General features: G+C 41.1%; 1 protein-coding gene and 1 long non-coding RNA gene across 21 annotated transcripts in view; one reads left to right on the top strand and one right to left on the bottom strand.

Annotated features, from left to right (window-relative positions):
• Window positions 1–26,854, top strand: part of LOC127527974 (uncharacterized) — a 209,729-nt gene that overhangs the window by 156,814 nt on the left and 26,061 nt on the right. The gene's annotated exons all lie outside the window — the stretch shown is intronic.
• LOC114651964 (sorbin and SH3 domain-containing protein 2-like) overlaps window positions 14,140–26,854 on the bottom strand; it is a 439,918-nt gene continuing 427,203 nt past the window's right edge. For all 20 annotated transcript variants that reach the window (XM_051928410.1, XM_051928408.1, XM_051928414.1 and 17 more), the window contains one exon: window positions 14,140–17,649. In XM_051928410.1, coding sequence (XP_051784370.1) covers window positions 17,588–17,649 — 62 coding nt within the window. In that variant the 3' untranslated portion in view covers window positions 14,140–17,587. The remainder of the gene's footprint in view (window positions 17,650–26,854) is intronic.

Raw genomic sequence — 26,854 nt, 5'->3', positions numbered from 1 at the left:
TGTGTATAGCTCCCTTAGTTGTCACTTTACTTGGTATTCAGTTATGGACAGTCCACACTGATGGTCAGAGGTGCACTTGTCACAGGCCATTCCAGCAGATGCGGTAGGAGTTTTTGATGTAGTAGGGATGGTGTGGGGAGAATGGTCACTGGAAGAAGGTGTCAGTGAGAGGGAAATTTTACTACAAAATCGGTTCAGGGCATTAGCTTTGTCCACATCCTCTTCTAGCACCTGAGCCCTGAATTGCTTGAGTCCAGTAATTATTCCCAGTACATTCCAGACATCCTTCATGTTTTTCTGAGTGAGTTTGTTTTCTCTTTTAGCATTGTAAGCTTCCTTTAAATCACTCACATTTTTCTTTAGCACATACTGTCACCAGATTTTGAATGTGCCCATTTTCTCATTCAGGAGACCTTTTAGCTCCTTAGTAATCCAGGACAAGTTGTTTGAAAAGCAACACACTGAATTTGTGGGTACCACTGTGTTGAGACAGAAGTTAATATAGCCTCTGCTACAGTGACAGAGTTCCTCAATATTGTCCCCATGTGACTCACACATCATTTTCAAGTCAGTCATCTGGCAGCAGTCATTCAGAGTCAATTGATCTTCCAGGCTCCATTTCCTCACTATTCTCGTGATAACAGGTTGCCTTCCAATAACAGATTTGGTAATAAGATCAATCAGGTTGTGGTCAGATTTGCATAAATGAGCGAGTAGATTACACTTAAAGGCTTTTTTAACATTTGAATACAGCAGTTCCAGCTTGTTATTTTCTCATGTGGAACCAGTCACAAACTGAGAGAAATTTGTCATTGTTTGTTCCAAAGTCAAATGGTTGAAGTCAACATATATTATAATTGCAGGATTGGAGCGAGTCATCATTAAAGTGAGGGAGGAATAATCATTAATATGGGTGATGAAATTTATCTCCCTGGTCAAATAATGCAGATGTATTCTGACAGCCAGAATTTCAATGTCTGAATTACTTACTGTAATATGCTCCCTTTTGCACCACTCCTCGTTCACATAGATAACCAGTCGCCCTCCTGTCTTTTTTTCCCCAGACCGTTTTGGGTCTTGGTCAGCTTGAATAAGATGAAATCTCTCCAGCATTAATATCATTTTGTGGGGTCCCAAGCAATCCTGCTTCCTAGTGATAAGCACTGACAACTTGAGGCTGCTGAGTCTTTGGTTAAACTTCAGCTTGGGCACTGTCTGTGGACTTTACATCTTTACCCAGGTCCAAATGTTTTTTTTTTTCCATTGTAGAGAAAAGCCAAGCAAAATGACACCTTTTATTGGCTAACTAGAAAGATTACAATATGCAAGCTTTCGAGGCAACTCAGGCCCCTTCTTCAGGCAAGATGTAATCAAAATTTTCCATTAAAATTCATTTTTCTTCACACATTGCAAAACTTTGCAAGTTGGGTTGAGTGGTGACACTAAATTAGTGTTGTGTGAGTGAAGGAGCCCAGTGATGGATAGGCACTCTCACCTGGTTTAGTTCTTGCCTTTCACCTAAGGGAGTAGCTCAAACCTGTACTGGATTAGAGGGCTCTAAAGCTGAATAGCTAAATAATTGATACAAATAAACATGAACGTCTTCTTGAGAATGGTAAAAGGAACCACAAGGATGTTTACCATTGATGAGCTGATTTATGTTTTTCTTAATTCTTTTTTTCTCAATAGACACAACAATCAACTGATGGCCTATTCATGGAGTGATAATGGAAAAATATCAGGAGAACAATGTTAATGTGGTGATGAGAAGTGACAGAGTTGCTGTCAATGAGGTAACATGCTAAAAGAACATTTTTGTCAAAATTCATCATTGTGAACCTTTAGTGTACATTGTTATCTACATTAGCACACAACACTTAACCTTTGTGTACTTAGAGATTTTATATATAGAAAAAAATACCTGTTTTTACTACGTATGGCTTTTGTGCGTACAAGTTGGGAAAAAATAGACCCATGGAGTGCAGTCACTGCCATGCAGGTCAAGGCTATTTCTTGGGTACTGTCTAGACTGACAGTTGGATTTGCCTTTTGCTGGATTCTGTCACCTTAGTGCGTGAGGAAAGACCTGAAGAGGCACACTGATGGAGATTAAAGCCCCCAACTCACAGCAATCATACTCTTCAGACTAAACAAGAGTCGATAGTATCTAACCCATAGAATGAAAACTCAAAAATTTTTCAAAAAATTAAGACACCAATAAACTATGTTCATAGGTGCCTCACGAGTTGAGGGATACATTTTAAACCTTACCACAGGAGCTTGCAAAGTGTCAGATTTGGTAGCATACATTTACAGTTCAATACTGGTAACCAAAAAAAAAAAAACATATACAGTACACGTACACACAGACAGAATGGAAGTCTTAGAAATAACACAGAAGTGGCCCAGAAATCCGAAATGTCTTCTTTCTGACCCATTTACAGGTTTACCTGCCAACTGCAAAGTCACAATTCACGTCCAGATTTTGGAGGTCTCAGTCTTTAAGTACTAAATTACAGCAACCCCTTGACATCTTGTCTGCTCAACCATTGAATCATCATCATCATTATTGTTATCTTTTCATTGGATTTATTGTGAAAGCTGGCAACAATCTAAAATTTATTGAAGAGAAAAATGGTTACCTAGTAAGCATGGTGACATAGACTGTGAATGGAGTGCCTTGTCTGTAAATTTTCTCTTTGGTTTCTTCTGGGTACTCTGGTTTCCTCCCACAGTTTAAAAAACATCCAGTTAGACAAATTATTTACTCTAAACAAACTTGGACGGCCCAAGTTTATGACTAAAGTAGTATTTATACTTTTAAACAGAATGGATGCAGACAGCTGAAGAAAGAAACAGAACAGGATGTACATCCGTCGTGAATGTGTTCATGTGTTTGCGGCACCCCACTGCTGCAGAATCGTATCATGCATGCGCACTGGCCTTCTCTTCAAATGCATTCATGTTTTGTTGTCTAGCTCATGCACATTCATTAGACACAGGTGTGTAAAGGACTGCATGAATACAAAGATCTAGAGGCTCACCATTGCAGGTGCACATGTGGGTAAGACATGACTGCTGAAAAAATTTACAACCTACAGACCCTCGCAGAATCTCACAGTTACAAAGAGACACAAAGCATAAATGTGCCTTAGGTGCCCAGTGATTGACTGGTAATCCTCCATTGTTCCTGTTTCAGAATATAAAGTTTGTCTAACCCACGACCTTGTACTTTCAGAAAGGGTTCCAGCAAATAAATTAATAAATAAATGGATGGAGACCAGTGATCCACCAAAATGAAAATTCTTGGCTAAAGCCAAAGCTGAATTTCAGAAAACTCTGGAATAAATACCTTTTTTAATATATGTATTTTCTGCCTGTTTGTTTTCGTATTAAAGCTAAAATTAAATCAGTTTAACGTCTGATTAATGCTTTTCAATAAAATTCTATTATAAAACTGGAGGGATCCATGAAACAATTCAGAGATGAGGATTTAAAGACTGGAAAACTTGGTTGCTAATAACATCTTGTCTTTCACCCACAATCTGAACAATGAACCATGCTGATGTCGTTTCTGGACTGGCCCTAGAGGTCTTGTATTTTTCATCTTATTGGGCACTGAAGGAGCAGAAGTGCCTGAAGTCGGCGTTCATTAGTCAACCAGATTTCAAAAGAGTGTAGAGCTTCAAGACATCAAAGGAAATCAGCCTAGAGAGGGGAGCAGAGTGGCAGCATTGGAGGATCAGCATCTAAAATTCCTATTAAATGCTGGGACTTTATTTTTCATATACTTTGCTGTGTTAAATGGGGTACCAGTTGGTCTCCAACCCTTCATCATTTCCCTGTTGTATACTTATTATTATTGGGGAAATCAGATATGCTAGCGGAAAGTGGAACAAGTGTTGCAGTGCTGCTAGCGTATGAGTCCCCAATTTGCCCATGAACTTGATGTTAGCACGCTGTTTGAACTGAGACACTGCGGCGAATGACTATGCACACGTCTAACTCAAATGGCAATTAAAACAATATTACACGCCATATTCAATCCAGACCTGGTGTAACTGGTCTACAGACGTGCTGCACTCCCCTCCACAACAATGTGTGCGTAATCTAATCTCTCGCCCACTATATCACAATTCCAGGAACTTTTTGACTGCCCCTTGTATGTCCTAGGAATTGAATATTTTAAGGATACCATTAAAGGGGAGAAGGTAGCCAAACTAAGCCTGTGGGTCCTTGCATAAACGAGCTGGTGTATGATGTAAGGGGATGGACTGACTTCAAAGACGGGTAGGGACAAATTTCAAAAGGAGAGGATTGGAGCTGGAAGAGAGAATTAAAGGGAGTGATCAGAGAGGCACGAAAACTCTGAGTGCTGGCTGACCAGTGGAGCACATCTATGTGCACGGCACTGTCTTTTTATTTTTGACACTTGCGAATTATTGTTTGGGAAGAGCTGTCCAAGATGCTGTAGGCTGGCATAATTGAGCCATCCTCTCCTCCATGGGCCTTGCCAGTGGTGATAGTTCGCAAAGGGGATTGGTCAAATTGGTTTTGTGTGGACTATCGAACCCTAAACGCTAAAACACTGACTTCCCCATGCCTCTAATACATAATATTCTTGAGTCTCTCAACAGTGCAACAGAGTTTTCCACTCTGAATTTAAGCTCTGGGTATTGGCAGGTACGGATGGGTGAAAAACAGTGTGCAGAAGACTGCTGTGATAACCCCTCATGGTTTGTAGCAGTTTCGGGTTATGCCCTTAGGTTTGGTCAATGCTGGTGCTATATTTCAGAGACTAATGGAACAAGTACTGAAGGGGTTACTCCGAAATATCTGTTTCGTCTATATAGATGACATCATTGTCTTCCCACCAACTCTAGATCAGCATCTTCTGGGCTTGGAAACAGCCTTCTATAGTCTCCATCAGGCCAACCTGACCTTACACATAAAGTAATGTCGCCTGGTGCAACCCCAGTTGACCTTCCTGGGCTATGTAGTCTCTGCTTGAGGCATGGAGGAAGATCCCAAAAAGACCATCTTCATACGGGACTATCCAACCCCTACCAATGTAAAAAGCCTGCAATTTTTTTGGGAATAGTGGGTTGGTACCATAAATTTATACCAAACATGGCAGATGTTCCAGCCCCTTTGCACCACTTCACCAAGAAGAGAGTCCTGAATGCCAGGAGGCGGTGGAACCTCCTATCTTGACACAGCCAGATCCACAACTCCAGTTTTAGAGAAATCAGACACAAGTAACATTGGATTTGGGGCAGTTCTTACTCAGTGTGATAACAGTGAAGAACATGTCATCGCTTATGCCTTAAGAAAATAAAAGGGTCCTGAGCTCAACTATTCATCCAGTGAAAAAGAGTGTATGGCTATAGTTTAGGCTGTGGAAAAGTGGCGTCACCAGATGGGTGCTTAGACTCCAAGAATTCACAGTCCAGGTTCGCTATTGGAAGGGTTATGGCAATATATTACCAGGTGCATTGTCCCTGATTCCAGAAGACACCCAGGAGGCGCTTGTGGCCGTGGTCAAACCCTTTGTATCCGAACTGCAGGTAATCGCTCGAGCTCAGACAACTTGTTCCATTTGTCAAGGGTGCAGGGAAGGGTCGGGGGTGTGGAGGGGGCTCCCTGAGTATATTCACTATGAGGAATTTCAAAGGCTGTTGTACCATGCAATACCATAGAGATACGGGGCCCACACATCTCAGCCAGTGGTTCCCCAAGAGCTCATCCCAGAGTTTCTCCAGTACAAGATCCTGCCAGGAAAACTGACTGAGTTGTGTCAACCCACAGTGATGAGTGAACCAAGAGAAATGGTGGGTGTGGACTTGAAGGGTCCATTCCCCAGGACCAAAAACAAGAAGACTGCTGTGCTGGTGGTAGTAGATTACTATTCTAAATGGATGGAACTGTTTGCCTTACCCAATGCAGAGGCAGGGAAGATTTGCTCCATTTTAAGGGAAGATATCTTTACTTGTTGGGGAGTTCCAAAATATATGGTGTCTGATAGAGGGCCACAATTTACCTGTGAGATGATGGAAAACCATTGTTCCAAGTGGGGAATGCTGAAGAAGCTTACAACGGCCTATCATCCCTTATGTGGGGAAGCACCATCCAGACTAGGACTGCTGGTTGCCAGAGCTTTGATTTGCTCTCAGTACTGCAGTACACAAAGTAACTGGAAAGACCCCCATTCTATTAGCAGTGGGTAGATTAAAGGACCCCTTGAATGTCTCATTATCACTCTACATCCAAATTAGTTGACCTATCTTATAATACAGCAGCTTACCACCTTAAATAAGCAAGTGGAGAGTCATGTGGCAAAGGCCAAGGCCAGACAAGCCAGGTCTTATAATAAACATAGGAAAGAGGCTCACTACACTGTAGGTGACCTGGTCTGGCTTAGGTCTCATCCATAATCTTCCAAAATAGATCAATTTAAATCCAAGCTTGTGCCAAAATATATTAGTCCAGCAAAAATAATCAAAGTTTTAGGACCTAATAATTTCAGGGTTCAGTTTGGTATGGGAACAGAGACTAAAAGTGAGACTATTCATATAGTAAACCTAAAGCCCTACTTTGGTCCCTCTCTTGAGAGGGGTTGGGGAGTATGTAACGGTTGCTAAATGTTGTATTTGGTTTGTCTGTTTCTGCCACCTTGTTCCCTTTGGAATATATGCCCTAGGAATTGAGTATTTTAAGGATATTATTTTAAGGGAAGAAGGTGGCTAAACCACGCCTGTGGGTCCTTGCATAAACGTACTGGTGTATGATGTAAGGGGATGGACTGGCTTCAGAGAGAGGTAGGCGCATATTTCAAAAGGAGAGGATTGGAGCTTTAAGAGAGAGTTAAAGGGAGCGATCAGTGAGGCACGAAAACTCAGTGTGTGGATTGGTTTGGGTGAGTGTGAGTGTGGGCTGATCAGTGGAGGACATCTATGTGCACGGAGTTGCCTTTTTGTTTTTGTCACTTGCGTCTTCCAGTTGAGGGACCCGTTAATGCCATTATACCCAGGTGAGGCGGACTTTGGCTTCCAGGACAGGACTCCAAACTGGTGAGAACGCCCCTTTATATCATAGAGGGGAAATGTGCCCAGTGTTGCATTTTACCAGTATGCTGGTAAAGTGAGAAACATAAGACAAGGAGTTGGGTCAAAAAAGGGACTGGGGAATGTGTATGGCGTGTAAATTTGACTAACATTTGAGTATATATAAATGTATATACAGTATATGTATGTATTGTTTATATTCTTGTCCTGTCTGTAAGTAGGCTTATGTTTTTGTTACCCTTTTCCTTTTCTGTTTTGATGTTTTTCTGCGCAGTTTCGTTATGAAGGGGCTGGTTCATAGGTATGAACATATAAATCAGTATTTGTTTACTTGTTGAGTTCGATTTCGAGTATGGTTTTCTAAAGGGGAATATGCACATAATTATGTTTTAGTTTTTCATAATATATACTGTTTGTTTAATTGGCTTAATTTAGTCTAGTGGTTATTTTTACTGTTTATAAAGGACACCTCCATCAAAGGGGCTCAAATTAGGGCTAAGGATCTGTCCATTTCCGAACATGTCAGAATTAATCTCTTAAAGTAGGAGGTTCTTGTGTGTGTCGGACTCCTCTTATTGCATTTAGAGGAACTCGTTACAGGGGATGACTTATGAGGAAAGATTAGAAGAGCTGAACCTTTAAGTAAAAGAAGATTATGAGGAGACATGAATGAAGTGTTTAAAATTATGAAGGAAATTAGAACAGTGAATTGAGAATGTTACTTTAAAATGAGTAGAACGAGGATCCATTGCAAACTTGTTGAGATTAAATTTTGCACAAACATTAGGAAGTTTTTCTTTACACAGAGAATGATAGATACTTGGAATAAACTATCAAGTAGTGTGGTAGAGGGTAGAACTTCACGGACATTCAAAATGAGGCTTGATATTATTTTAGAAGAATTAAGTGGATAAGACTGGTGACCCTTGTTGGGCTGAATGGCTTGTTTTTCTCTAGATTGTTCTAATACAAAACCCTGGCCAGCATACCTTGGCTAGAATAGCTGGTAACCCGCAATTTGTTGGTTTGTAAATTTAAACATTTAGATTTTGTACCCAGTCATTAATAAATTATTTACAGTATGTATAGTATTTCCAAGGGTTTATAACTTTAAACCTTGCACTTAATGTACATTATAAACCGAGTCAAATGGATCCAAATTGGTTATTAAGCTCAGCTTGTTTAAATAGTGTTGACTTGATCCCAATACAATTTGTCCTGGTACAGTTCCTTTGACCATTTTGCTTTTAATTCTGTACAAGGATTGCTGTTTCTCCCAGTTTGTCACTACTATTGGTGCTGCTAACTGTAAACAAACCAGTACAATCCTCTGAAGGTGGCGACCATGCCCCTCAGTGCAATGTGGTGTGATGTATTGCTCATTCCCTATAGAAGAGGAAGCACCCTTATAGAGAGTGTCATCAATAAACAGTGAAGAGCAATGGAAACAGCATAATTTATTCAGCCAATTTGTCATTTTTACTCACTCAAATCAAATACTGAATTTGCTGTTTTTTCCTATTTCTGGCCGTATATTTTCAGTGGTTGAAAAATTTAGGGTATCCCTAGAGGTGGCGGAAACTTTTATTGTTAGCACATCTGTTCTGATCTTGCAAGCCTTAACTGACTGATCAAGGTCGAAACTGTACAATTTTTCCACATGAGCCGTACAGCCAAGCCAAATAAAAAATGTAGATATTTATCGACTTACTCTCATACTTCAGTACCATATTCATTTGTAAAGAATGTTTCTTAACATTGAAATAAAAATGATAGTTGTTCCCCCTGTTATTTGCACCTGTGTCTGCACTGCTCATTTCTAATCTTTGGCATTTGGTTACAGATGGTCCAAATGGTAAAATATAAAGAAAATGGAAAAAGACACAAAAGCTTTAAAGACGTGACAAATAATATACATATTTATGAGTTTCTTAGAAAGATTTGAATGCCAGATAACCTAACAATGAGATCAATTAAAAGTAAAATTGAAACCCTGACTGTGAAATTGGATGGAGTTAAAACTATAAGCCATGGGGGTCACTCAGGACTTCACCTGAAAATAGCTGGCATAGATGCCTTCATCAACCACCAAATTCTATGCATGCCAATGAAGTGTCAGAAGATGAATAAGCTTTGAACTCCCTCTTAGAAGTGGACTGGGCTCTAGTAACATCAGTATGCCCATGACTGACAGAGCTGTGAATAAAAGCCTGATGTGTGCTGTCCCAGTAACTTTTTTATGAAGCAGCTTTAGGGACCTTTCTTTATTAAAAATTATAAATAAAATTTAGTAACAGACCACATACAATGTTACAAAATTAGTGTGCCTGACACTGTCCAGTGCAGCTGCTGAGGTAAGACTTTGTTATTTTCTTAATTTGGCAATTTTGCTGAGAAGTCTCATTTCACACGACCATACAGCAGCCACTTTCAACTCACCATTTTAAAGATACTGATGTAGTATGAACAGAACTATTTATAGAATATTTTATATGCTCTGTGGAGTTAGCATAGGCCTGAGTCAGTGTGCATCTGCAAAGGAAAAAAAGGTTAAAGGTTATTTTCACACTGAAAAGGAAAGAAGATTAAAGGCAACATTTGTATGCAACTGAAAAGGAAAGAGCAAGTAACATAAATAGGAGGGGAATCAGGGCACAAAGCCAAGCTAAATGAACGGAGAAAAGGTGACGGTAGGCGGAAAAACAACTGTCATTGGAGAAGGTGAAGGAGAGAGAGATAAAAAAGTTAGCCTCTCATCAAGACCTGGGGAAATGTGTGATCCCAGGCTAAGTATGAGCTTAGCTTCTTGTGTTTTCCTTTGGAAAGTGTCTTTGAAACCCCATGGAAGAACACATACAGAGATCAGTGTGGCCATGATCAAGGGATGTCAAGTCAAACAGGACAAACAGGTCCCTAAAGCACAAAGTGCCAGATGAGGACTGTGGCTCTCCTCTGTTAAATTCTTGGCGGATGAGAAGTTTGTGTAAGTTAAGTGGTCACCAGAATCCTCAAGGGAGAGTTAGCAAAAAGGCTCCCATGGAAAGATCAGTCTGCAAAATTGGGAAATTTAGTTTAATGACCAGTGGGAGAAACAAAATGTTGATGTGGAGTTAGAGGACCAGTAGGATGTGTTGATGTGGGTTTCTTTATTGGGGTTCCTCTTAAAGTGGATGTTAGGAGGTCTGCACCTGACTTCAGTTAGGGAGAGCTCTGTCCTCAATGTGAGAAGGGTATTTTCTATTAATGAGAGAACTCATCATTTTGAGTGCTTCATTACAGAAGTCAACCTCATCACAGCAGAAGCAGCAGAGTCGAAGGACCAGTGAAAGAGGTAGTTTAGTTTTTAATATACCAGAGTTGGAAAGAGCAGTAGAGAAGGTAACTGTGAGTAGGTTAACTTGTAATAGATCAAGCTTTTAAGTCCTAAAAAGCTGATACAAAGACTGATTTCTAAAAAATGTAGAGTTGTGGTAAAATCACTGACTGTAAATCTGAAAGATGGATGGAAACTATTAAAAGCATTCCTGTAGCTTCTGGAGCAAGAGGCAGTACCAACACAATAAATGATGTATCTTTTAAGACAGTGGAAATGAGGATTTATTTCAGCCAACAAGTCACTAACTGTCCACCTTTGCAAATTAATGGCCAGACTGTCTGTGGTTCAGTTGTTTAAATTGATGGGGACTACTTTCACTAAGTCACTAAAATGGGACAATCACATCATCTCTATCATCAAGAAAACTAGGTAGAAATTGTTCTTCCTTCGCAAGCTTAAGAAGCTTGGCATATCAAGGCATATATTATTAAATGTTTACTCAGCCGTCATTGAGAGTATTGTGACCTCCTCCATTACTGTTTGGTTTCCTTCTGCCTCCACTCTTTCTAAGACTTGGTTGCAGTAGGTGATTTGTTCCGCTGTGTCTTCATTTGCTGTTGTCTTCCAACATTAAAAGATCAGTTCATCGCCAGAGCAAAAAAGACATCAGGAAAGATTGCTGCTGACTCCATCCACCCAAGATGATGTTGTATTTGAGTAGTGGTTTGCACAGTGTCAGGTTAATGGTGGGTTGAAATTGTGTTGTCTTCAGTTGGTTACGTCTTGTATCCCATGTTTTGCACCAAAACCAAAGTCAATTCTGGTATGTTTCATATGCTAGCAATAAGTTGATTCTGATTCTGATTCTAGGTCTGGTACAAAGCTTAGGTAGGAAGAAAAGAAACGTTCTTCCACCTAGTTGATGATGATGTTGGCATGGCTATGTCCCATTGTAGTAACTATTCCAATTCCACACACCTGGTGAAAAAAGTTACTATCAAAATCTTTGAGGGTAAAAACCAGTTCTGCCAGTCTGACGAGGGTGTTTGCAGGAGAATCCTGTATTGGACATCTATTAAATGCCTATCTGACTGCAATGAGAGCTTCAATGTGAGGAATGACTGCGTAAAGAGAGGTGATGCCCATGATAAAAATAAAGCAGCCCGGACCATGAAACCTAATGCTGTCAAATAACTGGAAAGCATGAATAGTATCTTAAGTATGAAGGAAGAACTATACCCAGTGGTCTCAAAAGACTGCTGAAGAAAGATGAAATATGAGTAGTGGGACAGTTGTACGCAGAAACAATAGGGCAACCAGGACTGTCCAGTTTGTGGATTTTGAGAAGATAAATGAGGCACCTAGCATTGGGAAGCAATTCCTTTTTGCTGTTGAGAAGAGAGATGGTAGATTTATGAGGTACTGCTCTTCATGCTACCTGCTTAAACTTAAAAACTCTCATAACAATTTTGACAAGAGTAAGCTTGTTTGTCAATCAGATTTCATTTAATATGTCAGTATACTGTAAATGCCACATGGGTTGGACAGGCAACCCGACCAGGAGAGAGGAAGGAGCCAGACTAAGAAGAGATTGCCAGAGGGGATGGATGGACAACCCCTAAGTCATAAAAGATGCCGTAAGGGAGACTTTACGTCCCCAGGACGTTTATGGCAAGCTGCCCTGGGTATTGGTCCCCAGGATGGAACCAGTAGGGCATCCTAAGAAATGTAGTCCTGCAACATAGCCCTGCAGGGGTCCGTGGGTGCCGCAAAGAGGTGTTGCAGGGAGATGCACTCCCTAATAAATGGGACTTCTATATGACCCAAAGTACTGGCACCGGAAGTACTTCCTGGGTCCTTAATAACAGGGATTGCACTCCCTTATCCAGGCAAGTTGGAACTGGGAGGACATGGACCAACACTCGACTGGAGGAGGGCAGTGTGGTGGTGAGAGAAACTGTGAGGAGAGGTATTATGGAGAGAAATTACTTGTGCTTTTGCAACTTTTTGGAGGTGTGTTTAATAAACCATCCTTTTTTGAACCTGGGACTGTGCAGGCGTGTTCATGTTTAGGTTTGGGGTTTGCTGATACCCCGTTTTCCATCACAATACACAAATAACCATATAGTTTCCTGCAATAATTATTATTTGTATGTAAATATCACAGTCCCTCTTTTTTTAATACAAACAAGATGTATTTACATCACAAGACATTCAATCTCAAAATGCAAATGTCTTGCAGTAGCAACACACCACTACTTTTGTACACTTTTTGTGAGTCTTTGAGATTCAGAGTCTTGACTTAAGCGCATGGTAAAACAATTTGTGCTGTCTATATTCTCGTTTCTCGCTCTCACTGCTAAATTGTGATGACTCTAGTAATTTGTTTGTACTTCTGCTGTATGCACATTAGATTATTTTGTGCCGGCTGGCTGAATTACAGCTGCCAGTTTCCAGTATCCACTTTCCTTGATAATCCCAATATCTTTAATGGATTAATCAGTTTTTTGAGAGTAATGTAATCTTCTGTATTGTCACACGTGTCCTTCAAGGCTCAAATAAATGTAATTACACTCCCAACCAGGGATTGGTGCTGCTGCCAGTGCCCTTTCTCTTATTCCCTCTGCAGAAGCAGTGATTGACAGTCACATCCCAATAATGTCACTTCCAGATCATAGATACAGTATGTTATACAGTATCTGCTAAATAATATAAAGAGTATGTGTTGTGTACTCTGTATTATTTGGCAAATACTTTTTAACAATTACTCTATGATCTGCTTCTCGCAACAGACAGGACATGGCAGATATTTGCCGACTGACCAACCAACCACAAGCGTTACCTGGTAGGTATTCATCCTAAATATAATGTCTCACATTATATACTGAAAGTTTATCTGATGGGGTATACTGGCAGGACTCAACATGCCATAATTTGTTGTCTCTTTTCTCATTAATAAAAATAGAAATAACTATTCCATTTTTATAATTTATGTTGAGTTAATTAAAAAACAGTTGGAGACATAAGCTCATAAGCTGTTTACCCATATTGCAAAATGTAGTGTCTTTAGCCTTCACTTTATTTTTACAAAATGAGAATACTCTTTTCCTGTCTTACCCTTTCCCAGCCACAGGTTATACAGGCCTTAACTGACTAGCTATTAGTGAATTAAACACAGTGTCTGCCTTTTTCGATTTATATACTTATGTATGGTTTCCATGGAAACAAGTGATTCACGCAGCCATCCCACACAAATGAAGCCAACAAAACACACATATCATGCTATTTACATTGCAAATCAAGGCAAAGACGTGGGCTAAGCATAATGCTTAACAGCAAGAATATCTGAGATTTATCGTCAACTGTACATGCATTTTCAAAACACAGAAGGATTGTTCATTTTCACTCAAGATGTAGTTTAAGGGTTTGTGGGTCTGCTATTCATGCTTTCATCATATTATGTAATCTATACATAAAAAACGATGGTATTTCTCACATGCCGGGGTGTAATATTTTTCAGTGTCCACAAGAGGGTTGCAATGTCTGATGAAACAAAGCAACAACAAGCAGAAAGAAAGAGGGATGTAAGGACTTGCATATCCAGTGTACAAAGGTTCCTAAATGCACAACATGATTGAAACAGATGGACTTCCCACTGTAATCGTTTTACTAAATGGGCATTTCGCTATGGTGGTTACACAATAATTGTGCAACTCTAGAAGAAACACTGCATAAACAATTCAAAACAAAAGGAAATAGTCAATATTTCAGGCAAAATTTATTAGGATTTCAGTTCCACAAAAACACCTTTTTTTGTAAGAATTCTGAGCAATGTCTGCTTATTTTTACTTGAAGTTCACTTAAGAAAGAACCCCCTCAAACAGAGATACAGAAAAAAATATTTTGTTTTAATTCTCTTTTTAACAAGCAAAAATACTGCAGGTTTATTATCAATGGCATGAAAGACCGCTGCTGATCTCACTGCAAAGCTGCATGCAGTTTACTTCAAAAAGTAAAGCTCTTCAAATACAAAGCTTTAGGCCCTGGAATTTCTGGTAACAAATGTTTACTTCAAAATATTTCTGTACGTTTCTATACTTATGTTGACTTTCAGTTGTATTTAAAAACATCTATATACAGGATTTTTTTTCCATTTTTTATTCATTTACCTGGCAATACTAGTTTGTATATAATTTAGGTTTAACAAAATTTTTGCATAAATGTCTATTTTCAGAATTGTCCCACAGAACTGGGTTTCTGATTGATTAATGAAATGCATTAAGGACCAACAAAAAAAGAAACATTACATAAAGCGGTGGATACCATTTACTCGACCACTTAACCATTCCATATAAAAACAAATACAAAATGATGCAACTAACATGGTGTGAAGTATGCTTAGGCATTAATAACATGTATCACATGAAAACTAATGAAAGTTGGTGGAACTGAAAGGTGCATAACTGGTGCTTGTCTTCACAAAACGGGTGTTGTGCCATTGCCATATCACACACTTTGAGGCTAACACAGAATAAGCATCGCTGGATTAACAAATAGTACAGTGTGGCAGGGAAACCATAAAAGGGGAGCAAAAACAAAACAGAATCTAAAGAACACCAAAGCATCTACTTTTGTTAAATGACAATTTTTTTTAACAAAATAGTAAATGCTTTCTTTAACTTCTGGGAAATTCACCCGTATGTTTAACATTTTTTTTCATATTAAATGAAAAAATATTCCTAGGAAAATTAATTTTGGGGCTAATATTTTACAAAGAATGTTTAAAGTATTTAACAGGCTAAAACACTGGATTATTATTTTAAATGTAGTGACTCCAACTAACACTTCTCCTTTTATTTATATACGTGGCTCTTAGGAGAGGACCCTGTTTGTTCTCATAAGTTTGATCAGGGGTATCCAGTCTTAGTTCTGGAGGCCACAGTGGCTACAGGCTTCATGTACAAACACATTCTTCATTTGAGGTCAGCCCTGGTAGTTAATTTAACTTCTTTGTTTAATCAGATGGCTTTTTCTGCAATCTTTGAAATGAAAAATGATTCGGCTTTCCCTTTCTTTACAATTCAGAAAGACAGTTACTGCTGCCATGACTTTGTGTATTACATGAGTTAGCTACTTGTTCTCCTTTATTTCAGTTTATTTACTTATTAATTTTAAATGCAGCAAAACCAAGGTAGTAAACTGCTAGATAGAAAACACACTAAAATTTCCCCAAAGTACATTTTATGAATAAGTAGCTTGCTTAGCAGAATATTTAGAAAAAATACAACCAAAAAATGCGAGGGTCTCAGGGGTTCTAATCCTCTGCAGGCTATAAAATATATATTATTTTTCTCCGCGGAATTATAAAGTACACAAGTAGGAATTTCTAAAACAACAGATTAGAAAAAGGAATGGGAACTGTCAAAATTTTGTTAATAACAAGAGTTTGCTTTTTACTAAGAAACTGGAGCAACAGCCTATACCTACTGTGGCCTTTGGGGACACTGACTGAGCAAATCTATGGTGGGTACATTCGGAAACGTACATATTAAACACTCTGTTTTGAAAAACCTTCTAATTCTAGGAGTGGACAGTGGAGCCAACCAGTTGTACTTGCACAACTGAAAACAATTTGCAAAAAATTATTTTGTGAATGACAAGCTGAAGGAACGGAAAAAATCAGGTGCAACAGGATTGATACTGTAAAAATCCGTATTTCTACATCTGATTATAATGGGAAATGACAAGGGTTTGAAAGTGTAGCTTTGCATTTCATCAATACAAATATAAAAACTGTTGTTTCAAATTCACAATCCAATATGATCTGTGTATATTATAGTGCTTTTGCATCCCTGTCAACCTTTCAGAACATGCTGATTTGATTCCGTTATGAAAAGTCATGATGGACATTAAAATTAAAAGCAGCAATTTTGGTGAGATGTTGCACATCAGATATTCTATGGATCCAGCAGGTGGGTCCCACATGGAGGTTTAACACTCTGTCTGTATATGAGTATCTCTTTGTTTTACCTTTCAAAGCTAATGTGGAAGCAACACCATTTGAGATTCTGCCCACAACAGGGCAATAGCATCTTTTGACACACTGAGATTACATTGGGAACTAAGAGAATTTATAACAGGTAAAAATGGATGGAAATTAATTTTATGGCTGCAAGATACTTAATAACGCAGGAATTTCTGAAACAGAAAAACAGGAAGCATTAATGGATATACTTTTAGGTTTATACCTCCTGCCAGGCATATTTTTATACATGGCTGAAAGTGCATAATTATGCATAATGAAATACTAATTCTACCTGAAACTGAATACTGCTGAAATCAATAATTGATGTCCTTATTATTAAAACTGGCTTAGATCACATCATTAGGATATGAAACTGGATTATAAACATGTAAAAGGGGAAATATGTTACACCATATATATTGGTGATGAGGACACATTTATGAAAACTGTCTGCTATTCCATATACTGCATACTCTGCTTATGAGTGACATGGGAACACACTTACAAGATTCAATGAACAATCTAGCGTCTCTCAACATTAACACTGCATACTGGGCGACTTTCTTTCTGTTCTGTCACAGGTTGTCAGTCTGGCACATAATCATTTTCTTTACATACTGTACATGAAATGTGTACCTGCTCTTATTTGCCACTCTAGGTAATAATGTACCCTGTAGTAACCATTAAGGCAAATACAATAATGGCTAATGTGCAGCTCTATCAGCAAGTGTGTTTGCCAGACCTTGCTGTGGACTCCTTGATCATTATCAAATAAGAATATACATAAACATCCTGTAACAAAAATGGCATACTTTTTTCATCTACATCATTCTTTTCTCAACAAACATCAGTGCTAATAAATAAAGTGATGAATAACATTTTAAAACATACAGTTCTCACAGACAAATCTGTTTTTTGCCCACTAAAAGAACATTTTTTCCTAACATCAATGTACTGTACTTCTTTATGGTTATGTAGATGTGTGGATAGAAAGCACACACTCAAAAATTTTGAAAATATTAAGATGGCTAGTTATAGCTATAGGTTATCTTTAGTGTAAGTTATACACACACCCACACGCAAAAACCTCTCTATCGTGTACTGTTGTCTTCTATCGTTCTTCATATTCTCTGTTACTGTTGTGCTGAACAAAATTAATACTACCGATACAACTCAGTAATATTATAATCGTTTGACATAATTTCCAGGGAAGGTGCCAAAGAACTTGCTTCTTCTAGATGTTCCTGAAATGAAAGAAATAAAAACAATCAGATCTATGACTAGATTTGGGAAAATTAGGTTTATACTATGATTAACAATATTCAATCAAAGTACCTTCAAAACAAGACATTCAAAATTTATGCAAATATTTAATTTCATCCCAATGTTTTCTTGTGCAAACAGTTGATCTGAGTAGCAGAGGTGAGAATTGGAGTGGCCATGGGAATCCCATGCAGAAAAGAGTGAAAAGCTGGAGTTGCTTATATAAAATTTCATGAACACAACAGATAAAATGCCTTTTTAGAGCATAAAAACTATAATACCTCAGAGAGAAACGGAAAAGAAAAATACACTTAAGAATATATACAGCATTCTCCAGCACACACATTTCCTAATATAAAGCTGCAACCTCAAAATTTAAACGCTGACACAATTCCTTCCGTAAACAATATTGTGCTAAAGTAAAATAGATTTTTTAAAACTTTGTCAGCTTAACCGCCAAGTCTAATTTCACGTTTCATGAGATAGTGTGGGAATATTTTTGTGTAAATATAACCTGTGAGAGCCTGGCATTCCATTCAAGGTTGTTTTTTGTGTTCTAACCAATATAAATGGGATAGATTCCAGCACCCCTCAACCATGTAATGGAAAAAGTGGATGCAGAAAATGAAAGAATGCTTAATGCTTTAAATTAATGCAAAAAAAAAAAATCTAACCTGTTTTTGTGTTTTAAAATAAAGTCTAGGGCACATGATTTGAAACGTGAAAACAAAGCCTCAAAAAGGCCAGTGACTAAGGTTTTGATTTGAGGAAATGTACCTTCAGCAATCCTACAGCATGCTTGTGATGACAAAGGTACACTGGAAATAATACATTTTAACACAGATTATTGGACTATTTTTTATTTTTGGGGGTATGGATGTGTTTCCTGTTTGATTATCTGCTCACATCGGTTGTCATGGGTGGAGTTTACATATTTTCCATAGGTACATCACCAATTGGCACTTGTACTGTGCCATGCCATAACTTCAAACTGCATATTTTCCTTCTTTAGTCTGTCCAGTTCTGTTTCATCAATGGTTATGTTCTGCCAGACAATATTAATTTTTGTGTTGACACTGTGGTATCCTCAAAGACAGCATTTTGCCTTCCCCATAAGACCCGTATTACTAAGGAACTACAGTCCATCCTCGAGTTCTTTGGCTTGTGCTGACCAAGTTTGTGGTATCCTCTGTCACCTGTTCAGGCTGTTCATAAAGGCCAGGGCCATCTTAACAGCATTATACAGTAGGTCCCTGGGCAAAGCAGTGCACTTGGGCCCCTACCTACACAAACCACTCAGCAAGTTACAACATACATAGACTAGCATGGGGCCCCCAGACAACTGCCCAGCAGCGTGCCCATGTGTTAAGACGGCCCTGCATAAGGCACCAGAACGTGCAGCTGCTTTGGAAAACATCCTGTATTATTCCTGTTCCAAAGAAGGCAAGCGCCTATTCACTTGATGACTACAGGCCACTGGCACTAACATCTCACATCATGAAGACCTTTGAGAGGCTGGTCCTGGATTATAGAAGTCCTCTTGTGGTCCAACTGGACCCACTGTAGTTTGCCTATTGGATAAAAATTGGAGTGGAGGATGCAATTATTTGTCTGCTCCACAAGGCTTACTCTGACCTGGGCAAAGCTGGAAGCATTGTGAGGATTATGCTTTTTGATTTCTCCAGGGCCTTCAGTACCATCCAGCCATCACTATTAAGGGGTAAACTTAGAGATATGCAGGTGGATGAGTCTATGGTGTCCTGAAGAATGGACTGTCTGTCTGTCAGACTGCAGTTGTTAAAGCTCATGGACTATGTCTCTGATATGGATGTAAACAACACTGAAGCACCACAAGAACAGTCCTGTCTCCTTTCCTCTTTACTCTGTATACCTCAGACTATAGATAAAAACAAATTTCCTCCAGGGGAGAAATACATTTAGTTTGTTAGAACAAACAAAGAAACAAACAAATGGACTAACGTTCTTTATCTTTCAAATAATGCTCTTTACAAGCACGTGTTAAGTGTCTAATATTGAGGCAGAGCGTTCAGCATCCAGTTACTCTGTCAGGTCATAGTGAATGCAGGTGACTCACTGTTGGCATATTCATACTCGTTATTTTCTCTTCTATATACAGTGGAACCTCAGTTCACGAACGTCTCTGTACACGTACAAATTGGGTTATGACCAAAAAGTTTGCCAAACTTTTGCATCTGTTCACGACCACAAACTCGGTATACGAACAAGCCAGTTTCCCTTTCGGTTTGAGCGCCCCGATGATTTCCACACGTGTTTAGTCTCTCCCTGTGCATTCCTTGTGCAGCGAGCGGGACAGAGAGAGAGAGAGTGAGCGTGAGAGCGAACGAGAAAGAGAGAGACACACACACACACACGCACACGCACACAAACACACACACACGTGAGAGGGCTGACATAAGGCCGAGAAGGCAGTTAAAGAATGCATCGGCCTTGTTTTAAAAGAGACTGATTCACGCATTGTTTTAACCACGTTGTATTTAATGAAGACTTTTTCTGCTGGATTTTAACCTCCACTTCACTTCTGTTTACAGCGATCGGTTCGTAGCGTGCATTGTTGCAATGTTACTTTTCTTGGTTGTTTATTAAATTACGGATTTTCATTTTTTTCCCTGTGCTTAAAACTCATTAAAAAAAGTGTTTTTAGCCAGCGGTTCGTAGCGCTATAGCGCGAACTCTTGCAATGTTAGTTTTCTCTGTTGTTCAAGGTTTTCTCAGTGTTATTAAATGTTGTCACAGGTGACTGGGTGTGGTCGGCAATCAGCTGCCTATTTAAAGGTCCGTCTCCCAACAATCAAGGCTGGAGTCGGGTGAGGAGGCGGACAAGGTCGGAGAAGGAGGTGGGTGAAGAGAGGCCCATTGTATAGTGTGTGGAAGAGAAGAGAGGAGGCTGAATAAAGCCTGGACTTTGGGACTGTGGGGAATTGGAGTAAGGTGCACTTATTGACTTGTATATAGTAGTTGTGTAAATAAATGTGTGGTGATGGCTTGTAACGTATCTGCCTGTCTGTGTCCGGGTCGCCCATTCCACAGTGGCGTAGTCGGCAGGATGCTCTGCCTGGTTCAAGTCAGGGACCTGCATTTAATAAATTGTCTGTGGATGGCCCGGCACAGCAGGTAACCTCACACACGTGCCGCAGGTGCGGCGTGCACCCAACCCCGCGTGAAGATTGTTTAACCCGGACCGTTAGCGGTCCACCAGTGTTTCAGGGTCGGCTCGAAGACACGGCGGCAGCAAGAGGAGCTGCCGGGACGGAGAGGCTGCAACTCAGGCAGCCGCAGCAGCCGCGGAGCTGCCCGGAGCTTCGTCTCCATGTGTGTACGGAAGACGAGATGGTCGCCAACCGGAAGTCCCTCCTTGTGACAGGCACGGGGTTGGATAGCGTGTCCTGTGTCCCCGCCAGTGATTGGATGGGGGCGGGACCAGGGAATGTCCATCCCGTGCCAGCCAGAAACCCGATTGGGCCGGAGGAAGGGGCCCAAAGGAAGCAGAAGGTGAGTACTGCTGTGCGTCAGGTAAGCTCGCCGTCAGATGTTTCTCTCTCCTTGGCAGCGATTCTGCAAAAGCTGCAGGAAGGCCTACAACTTGTGCGATTGCTGGCAGGCGAGCGAGGTGCCCTCTGGGCGGAGACGCAGGGATCAGAGGGGACGGCTGCAGCGCCAAAGCAAGCGCCGCTGGCGAGAGAGGAATGGCGCCGCGCTGAAACTTCTGACCGGAGGAGCACAGCGGGGATGGTGAGTAGGACCGCCCCCGTAACGCTACGGATGCCGGCGGGGCAGGGTGTGTCCTTTTCTTATAGGCAGATCCGAACCGTTACGGCGTCCCACAGTAAGAGGAGGAGTCGGAGGAAGAAAACTGATTCCTCCAATATGAGAGGACGTGTTGCTGGGTGCACACGTCCCACGAAGGGCCGCCCTCTGTCGAGGCAGAGGGAAAAACCGCAGGCTGGGAGGCGAAACATGAGAGTGCTCCAGTTGGCGGTCCTGTGGCGAGGAAATCGCAGGTTTCGGATAGTGAAGCCGAAGAAAGCAGCATTGGGGTGCCGGTCGAAGCGGAGAGCGTTGGCCCACACATGGGTGAAGCGTGCTGAGTGGCCGCGACAGGGCAACGTCTCCGCCCCCTGTTTTTCTGTTTATTTTTTAGGACAGGACCCTAGACTGGAAGGTGTCGGCCTACTGCCGAGAGAAATCTGTCCTCCTCGGATTGGCCGCTGGCCCTTAGGGGTCTCAGCTTGGGGGGGAGTATTGTCACAGGTGGCTGGGTGTGGTCAGCAATCAGCTGCCTATTTAAAGGTCCGCCTCCCGACAATCAAGGCTGGAGTCGGGTGAGGAGGCGGACAAGGTTGGAGAAGGAGGTGGGCGAAGAGAGGCCCATTGTATAGTGTGTGGAAGAGAAGAGAGGAGGCTGAAGGAAGCCTGGACTTTGGGACTGTGGGGAATTGGAGTAAGGTGCACTTATTGACTTGTATATAGTAGTTGTGTAAATAAACATGTGGTGATGGCTTGCAACGTGTCTGCCTGTCTGTGTCCGGGTCGCCCATTCCACAATGTTTTTACATTTAGTTTACTATTACGTTGTACATTCTGTGGTATAATTAACTATATTTGTGCTTAAAAATCTTTCAAAAAATATATTTACATACAGTTCGTACGGTCTGGAACGGATTAATTATATTTATATACAATCCTATGGGGGAAATTACTTCAGGTCACGACCAAATCGGGTTACGACCAGAGTTTTGGAACGAATTACGGTCGTGAACCGAGGTTCCACTGTATACTGTTTTCACACGTACTGAACAACATACAGACATGTAATTTAATAGCACTCTTAAATCATATGATTATTTTCCTAAATGGTGCCTCATATACAATCAAGTTCCACAATATATTGGTCCTTCTGGCTATAGCCTCTGTGCTATCTCTTCTCCAAGTAAAAACTGGTGCAGGCTGTGTACTAATAACTCCAAGTTGTGTGAAGAACATTGTGGTCTCATTTCCGGTGATTTTCTTTATCAAATCATGAACTGTGGAACCTGTGGGGTGGAGTACGTATTGTGAGCTGGGAGGCTGATCACACCCTCAGAGAATACAGACGTTCCTGGGAAAACCCCTGAAAAACGTTGACGGACTACCTTCACATCGCTCCTTACCTTACTGGAGGCTTTGTCGCATGATAAGCCTCTCGCGCGGTACTCCACTTACATTAAAAGCCTGTATGTGCACCTGTTTTTTTTGGAATTGATTGTTTGCTTCTCTCGCTCTCTCTGACATTCTCTGCTCCTGGTGGAACTGTCATCTCTGACTTGTCATGGAGCACGTTTAAACTTTTGAAAAAGAGACAAATGTTTGTTTGCAGTGTTTGAATAAAATTCCTGTTTTCTACAACCTCCTGTGTTTCTGTGTAAATCTGTGACCCAAGCGTGACAAGTGGTACCAGAAGTGGTTGCACAGATGGATGCCGAAGAGTTATTACAAATCGCTCAGAATGTTCCGCTTCCTTATGATCTGGAGGATGATCTGATTCCTCATTAGAATGTCCCACTTCATAATAATTGGCAGAATTTTCCTCTGCCTCCACTTCCTGAAAATTCTAAGAATGTGCTGACGAAGATGGGTCCTTCCGATGGCCCATAGATGTTTCTTTTGAGCAAGTGGCGACTTTGTTGGGATGGGACAAACGACGTTGGGCTGTTATCATCACCCCTTTTTTGTCTGGGGATGCCTTACTTTCCTTACGGAATGTGCCTCGCAATAAGCTCAGCGATTATGATTTCCTGAAGCAGAAAATTGTTTTGCGTAAGGCTACAACCTTTTTGCCTAAAGGTTTTGCACTTAATGACTGGAAACTGAATATGGACGGTCCCATCCGTGCGTAAATACAAGATTTGATTCAAAAAGTACATTACTGGTTTAAGGGGGACGAGATGGAGCGAGTTGTAGAAAAGGTTGTCATGACATTAGTGCTGGCCGGGATACCTGCAGTTCTCCGAGAAGAGTTTCTTCGTCATGATGTTGAATCGTTAACGATTGTGGCCAGACACTTAGAAGGTTCTCAGACCTCTTGGAAAAAAAGCGGTGGATTTGGTGCCCCTTATGCTGTGTCACAACCTCCAAGAGAGCCTCCAGGGCATTCTCGTCGCTTTGACCGAAGACTGTAACATCGACAGGCTTCAGGACCTGACAATCGGATGTCGTCAGGAAGGCCTCCAGGAAATGCAATTGCTGATGGGGTGCCCGTATCTGGAGAGACAGGAGATGGCAGAGACGATGGACGTCGCCGCGGATATTTCGGCAGTGGAGCTGAACGAAGATGTTTCCAGTGTGATCAACCTGGTCACTTGGTGAAGGAATGTCGCCTGTTTCCATCTCGATCGATGGAAATTGGATTGGCTGAGGTTTGTTGCTCCCGTATTCCCTATTCATCTGAAAAAAAAAGATGGCTTATTGATCTTGGTAAAGTTGGGGGGCAGTAAGATCTTGGCATTATTGGACTCAGGCAGTGACTTTTGTGTTGTCAGACAGGACTGTCTTGACGATGGATGCCTTAGTAACACTGAGACTGTAAAAATACGTTGTGTACATGGAGATGTTAAAGACTATCAGACATTGCTTCTTCCTTTGACTTATAAAGGTCGTCACTTTAAAGTGTGGTCTGCCGTTTTGGACTCCTGCCCCTGGCCATTATTAATAGGCAGAAGGAATGCCCTTTTTCCTAGACTAATTACTGAATCTCGGGCACCAGTTGTCGAGTCCCCTGTTGAGCTTAGTAGGGGGGAAGAAAAAGAAGAAGAAGACGACCTGGTAGCGGTCAGGGAAAATCTACAGCCCCAATTAGATATTGAACCCAATCTCTCCAGTGAGACTGAGGGAGACACCCCCCCCAATTTCCCAGAGTGGCAGGGAGGCCCTTCTATATCCTCTCAGATTGCAAATGCCTCCGAACTCAAACTTAGTACGAGCGAGCAGTCGGATTTTGTGCGCTTGCAGCATGCTGATAGCTCATTAGAATATGCATTTAAACAGGCTTGCTCGGCTAATGACTCCTGTTACCAAGAGCGTAAATCCGGGGGCTTGAAAACTCCACATTTTCTAGAAAAAGACGGTTGCCTTTTCAGCGTGATTTCAGATCATTTAATGGGGGAATTTATTGAACAACTAGTTGAACCTGAAGTACATAGGGAAATTCTTTTGCAGCTGGCCCACTCTCACATCTTGGGAGGGTACCTGGGGGCTGATAAGACCAGAGATCAGTTATCAAAATGATTTAATTGGCTGAATATGGGAAGAGATGTTGAACGGTCCTGTACTTCATGTCCTGACTGCCAGATCGTCTCCGCTTATAAGCCTCCTCGGGCTCCCCTTTATTCTATGCCTATTCTGGAAGTCCCCTTTCAGCGGGTGGGATTAGATATTGTAGGCCCTTTGCTTAAGACTAAAAGTGGGTATCACTATATATTGGTGTTGGTTGACTATGCAACACGATATCCAGAGGTGGCTGCTTTGAAAAAGACCAACTCCTCCACTGTAGCCAAAGCCCTGTGCCGGATTTTTACTCATATTGGCATGCCTAGAGAAATTTTAACTGATCAGGGAACACCTTTTACTTGTCGCGTGATGAAACAATTGTATGACAACTTTGCTATTAAGAAATTGAGTACCACTGTTTACCATCCACAGACGAATGGTTTGACTGAACGGTTTAACAAGACTTTAAAACAGATGATCAGGTGAGTCACTCATAATGATCCTACATCCTGGGACTCTGTCCTGCCTTTTGTTATGTTCGCGGTGCGGGAATCGCCGCAGGCGTCCACTGGCTTGAGTCTGTTTGAGCTGTCATTTGGCAGGCGCCCGAGAGGCATCCTGGATGTTGTATGAGAGGAATGCATAGGAAACGAGTCAACAGCTCTTGGACCGAGCTTTGCAGATCGGGTAATTTCGTTGCAAGATAGAATTTCTAAGCTTTATTCTATTCATGTGGAGCATCAACAGCGTGAGCAGGAAACTCAGAAACGTCTTTACGACAGGCGCAGTAAGCTCCGTGAATTCAAACCTGGTGATCGTGTTTTGGTACTGGTTCTGTCTGACCCGCCCAAATTTCTAACTAAATGGCAGGGCCGTGCCATTATTGAGGAGTGTATGGGGCCAGTAAATTACAAAGTTAGAATACCAGGCCGGTGCTAACCATTCCAGATTTTGCACATTAATCTCTTGAAGGAATGGCATGACCGGCAGGGGATTTACACTTCCTTGGCTGCTGTTTCTCAGACCGATGTTGCCATTGGTAATGATCTGACTGACTCACAAAAGACAGAATTGTTAACTTTGATTGAACGGAACACTGATGTCTTTTGAGACTTGCCTGGCGTGACTAACCTTGCAGAACATAAAATTACAACTGAACCTGGGGTCCGGGTACAGATGCAGCCGTTTTGGATCCCAGAAGCACGACGAAATATTGTGCGCGAAGAAGTCAAGAAGATGCTGCCATTAGGTGTAATTCGTGAAAGTAAAAGTGACTGGTGCAGTCCGGTCGTATTAGTCCCAAAGCAAGATGGTTCAGTTCGTTTCTGTATCGATTTCAGGCGCTTGAATAAGGTCTCTAAATTTGATGCTTATTCAATGCCCTGTGTTGACGAGCTGTTGGAAAAACTGGGTCAGGCGACCTATATCTCCACACTAGATCTCACGAAAGGTTATTGGCAGGTGCCTCTGGAGGATGACAGTTGTGAGAAAACAGCATTTACGACTCCTAATGGACTTTATGAATTTACGAGACTCCTGTTTGGTCTTCATGGGGCACCTCTAACTTTCCAGCGTATGATGGATCAGATATTGCGTCCTCATTCTGAATATTCTGGGGCATACCTTGATGATGTCGTGATTTTCAGCAATGATTGGCATTCACATTTAGAACGTCTTCAGGCTGTCCTTGAAAGCTTGAGACAGGCTGGCTTAACAGCTAACCCTAAGAAGTGTAAACTGGGTATGTCTGAGACTCATTATTTAGGTTATTCCATGGGCAGGGGTTTACTTCGGCCACAGTTAAGAAAAGTGGAAGAGATGCTTGCTTAGCCCTGGCCAAAAACGCAGAAACAGGTATGCGCTTTTCTGGGGCTTGCTGGTTATTACAGAAGATTCATCCCT

This window comes from Erpetoichthys calabaricus, chromosome 5 (genome assembly GCF_900747795.2).
Source record: "Erpetoichthys calabaricus chromosome 5, fErpCal1.3, whole genome shotgun sequence".
In the NCBI taxonomy this organism is placed as follows: Eukaryota; Metazoa; Chordata; class Cladistia; order Polypteriformes; family Polypteridae; genus Erpetoichthys; species Erpetoichthys calabaricus.
The sequence above is the reverse complement of the archived record's forward strand: the minus strand, read 5'-3'. Positions and strand labels throughout refer to the sequence as shown.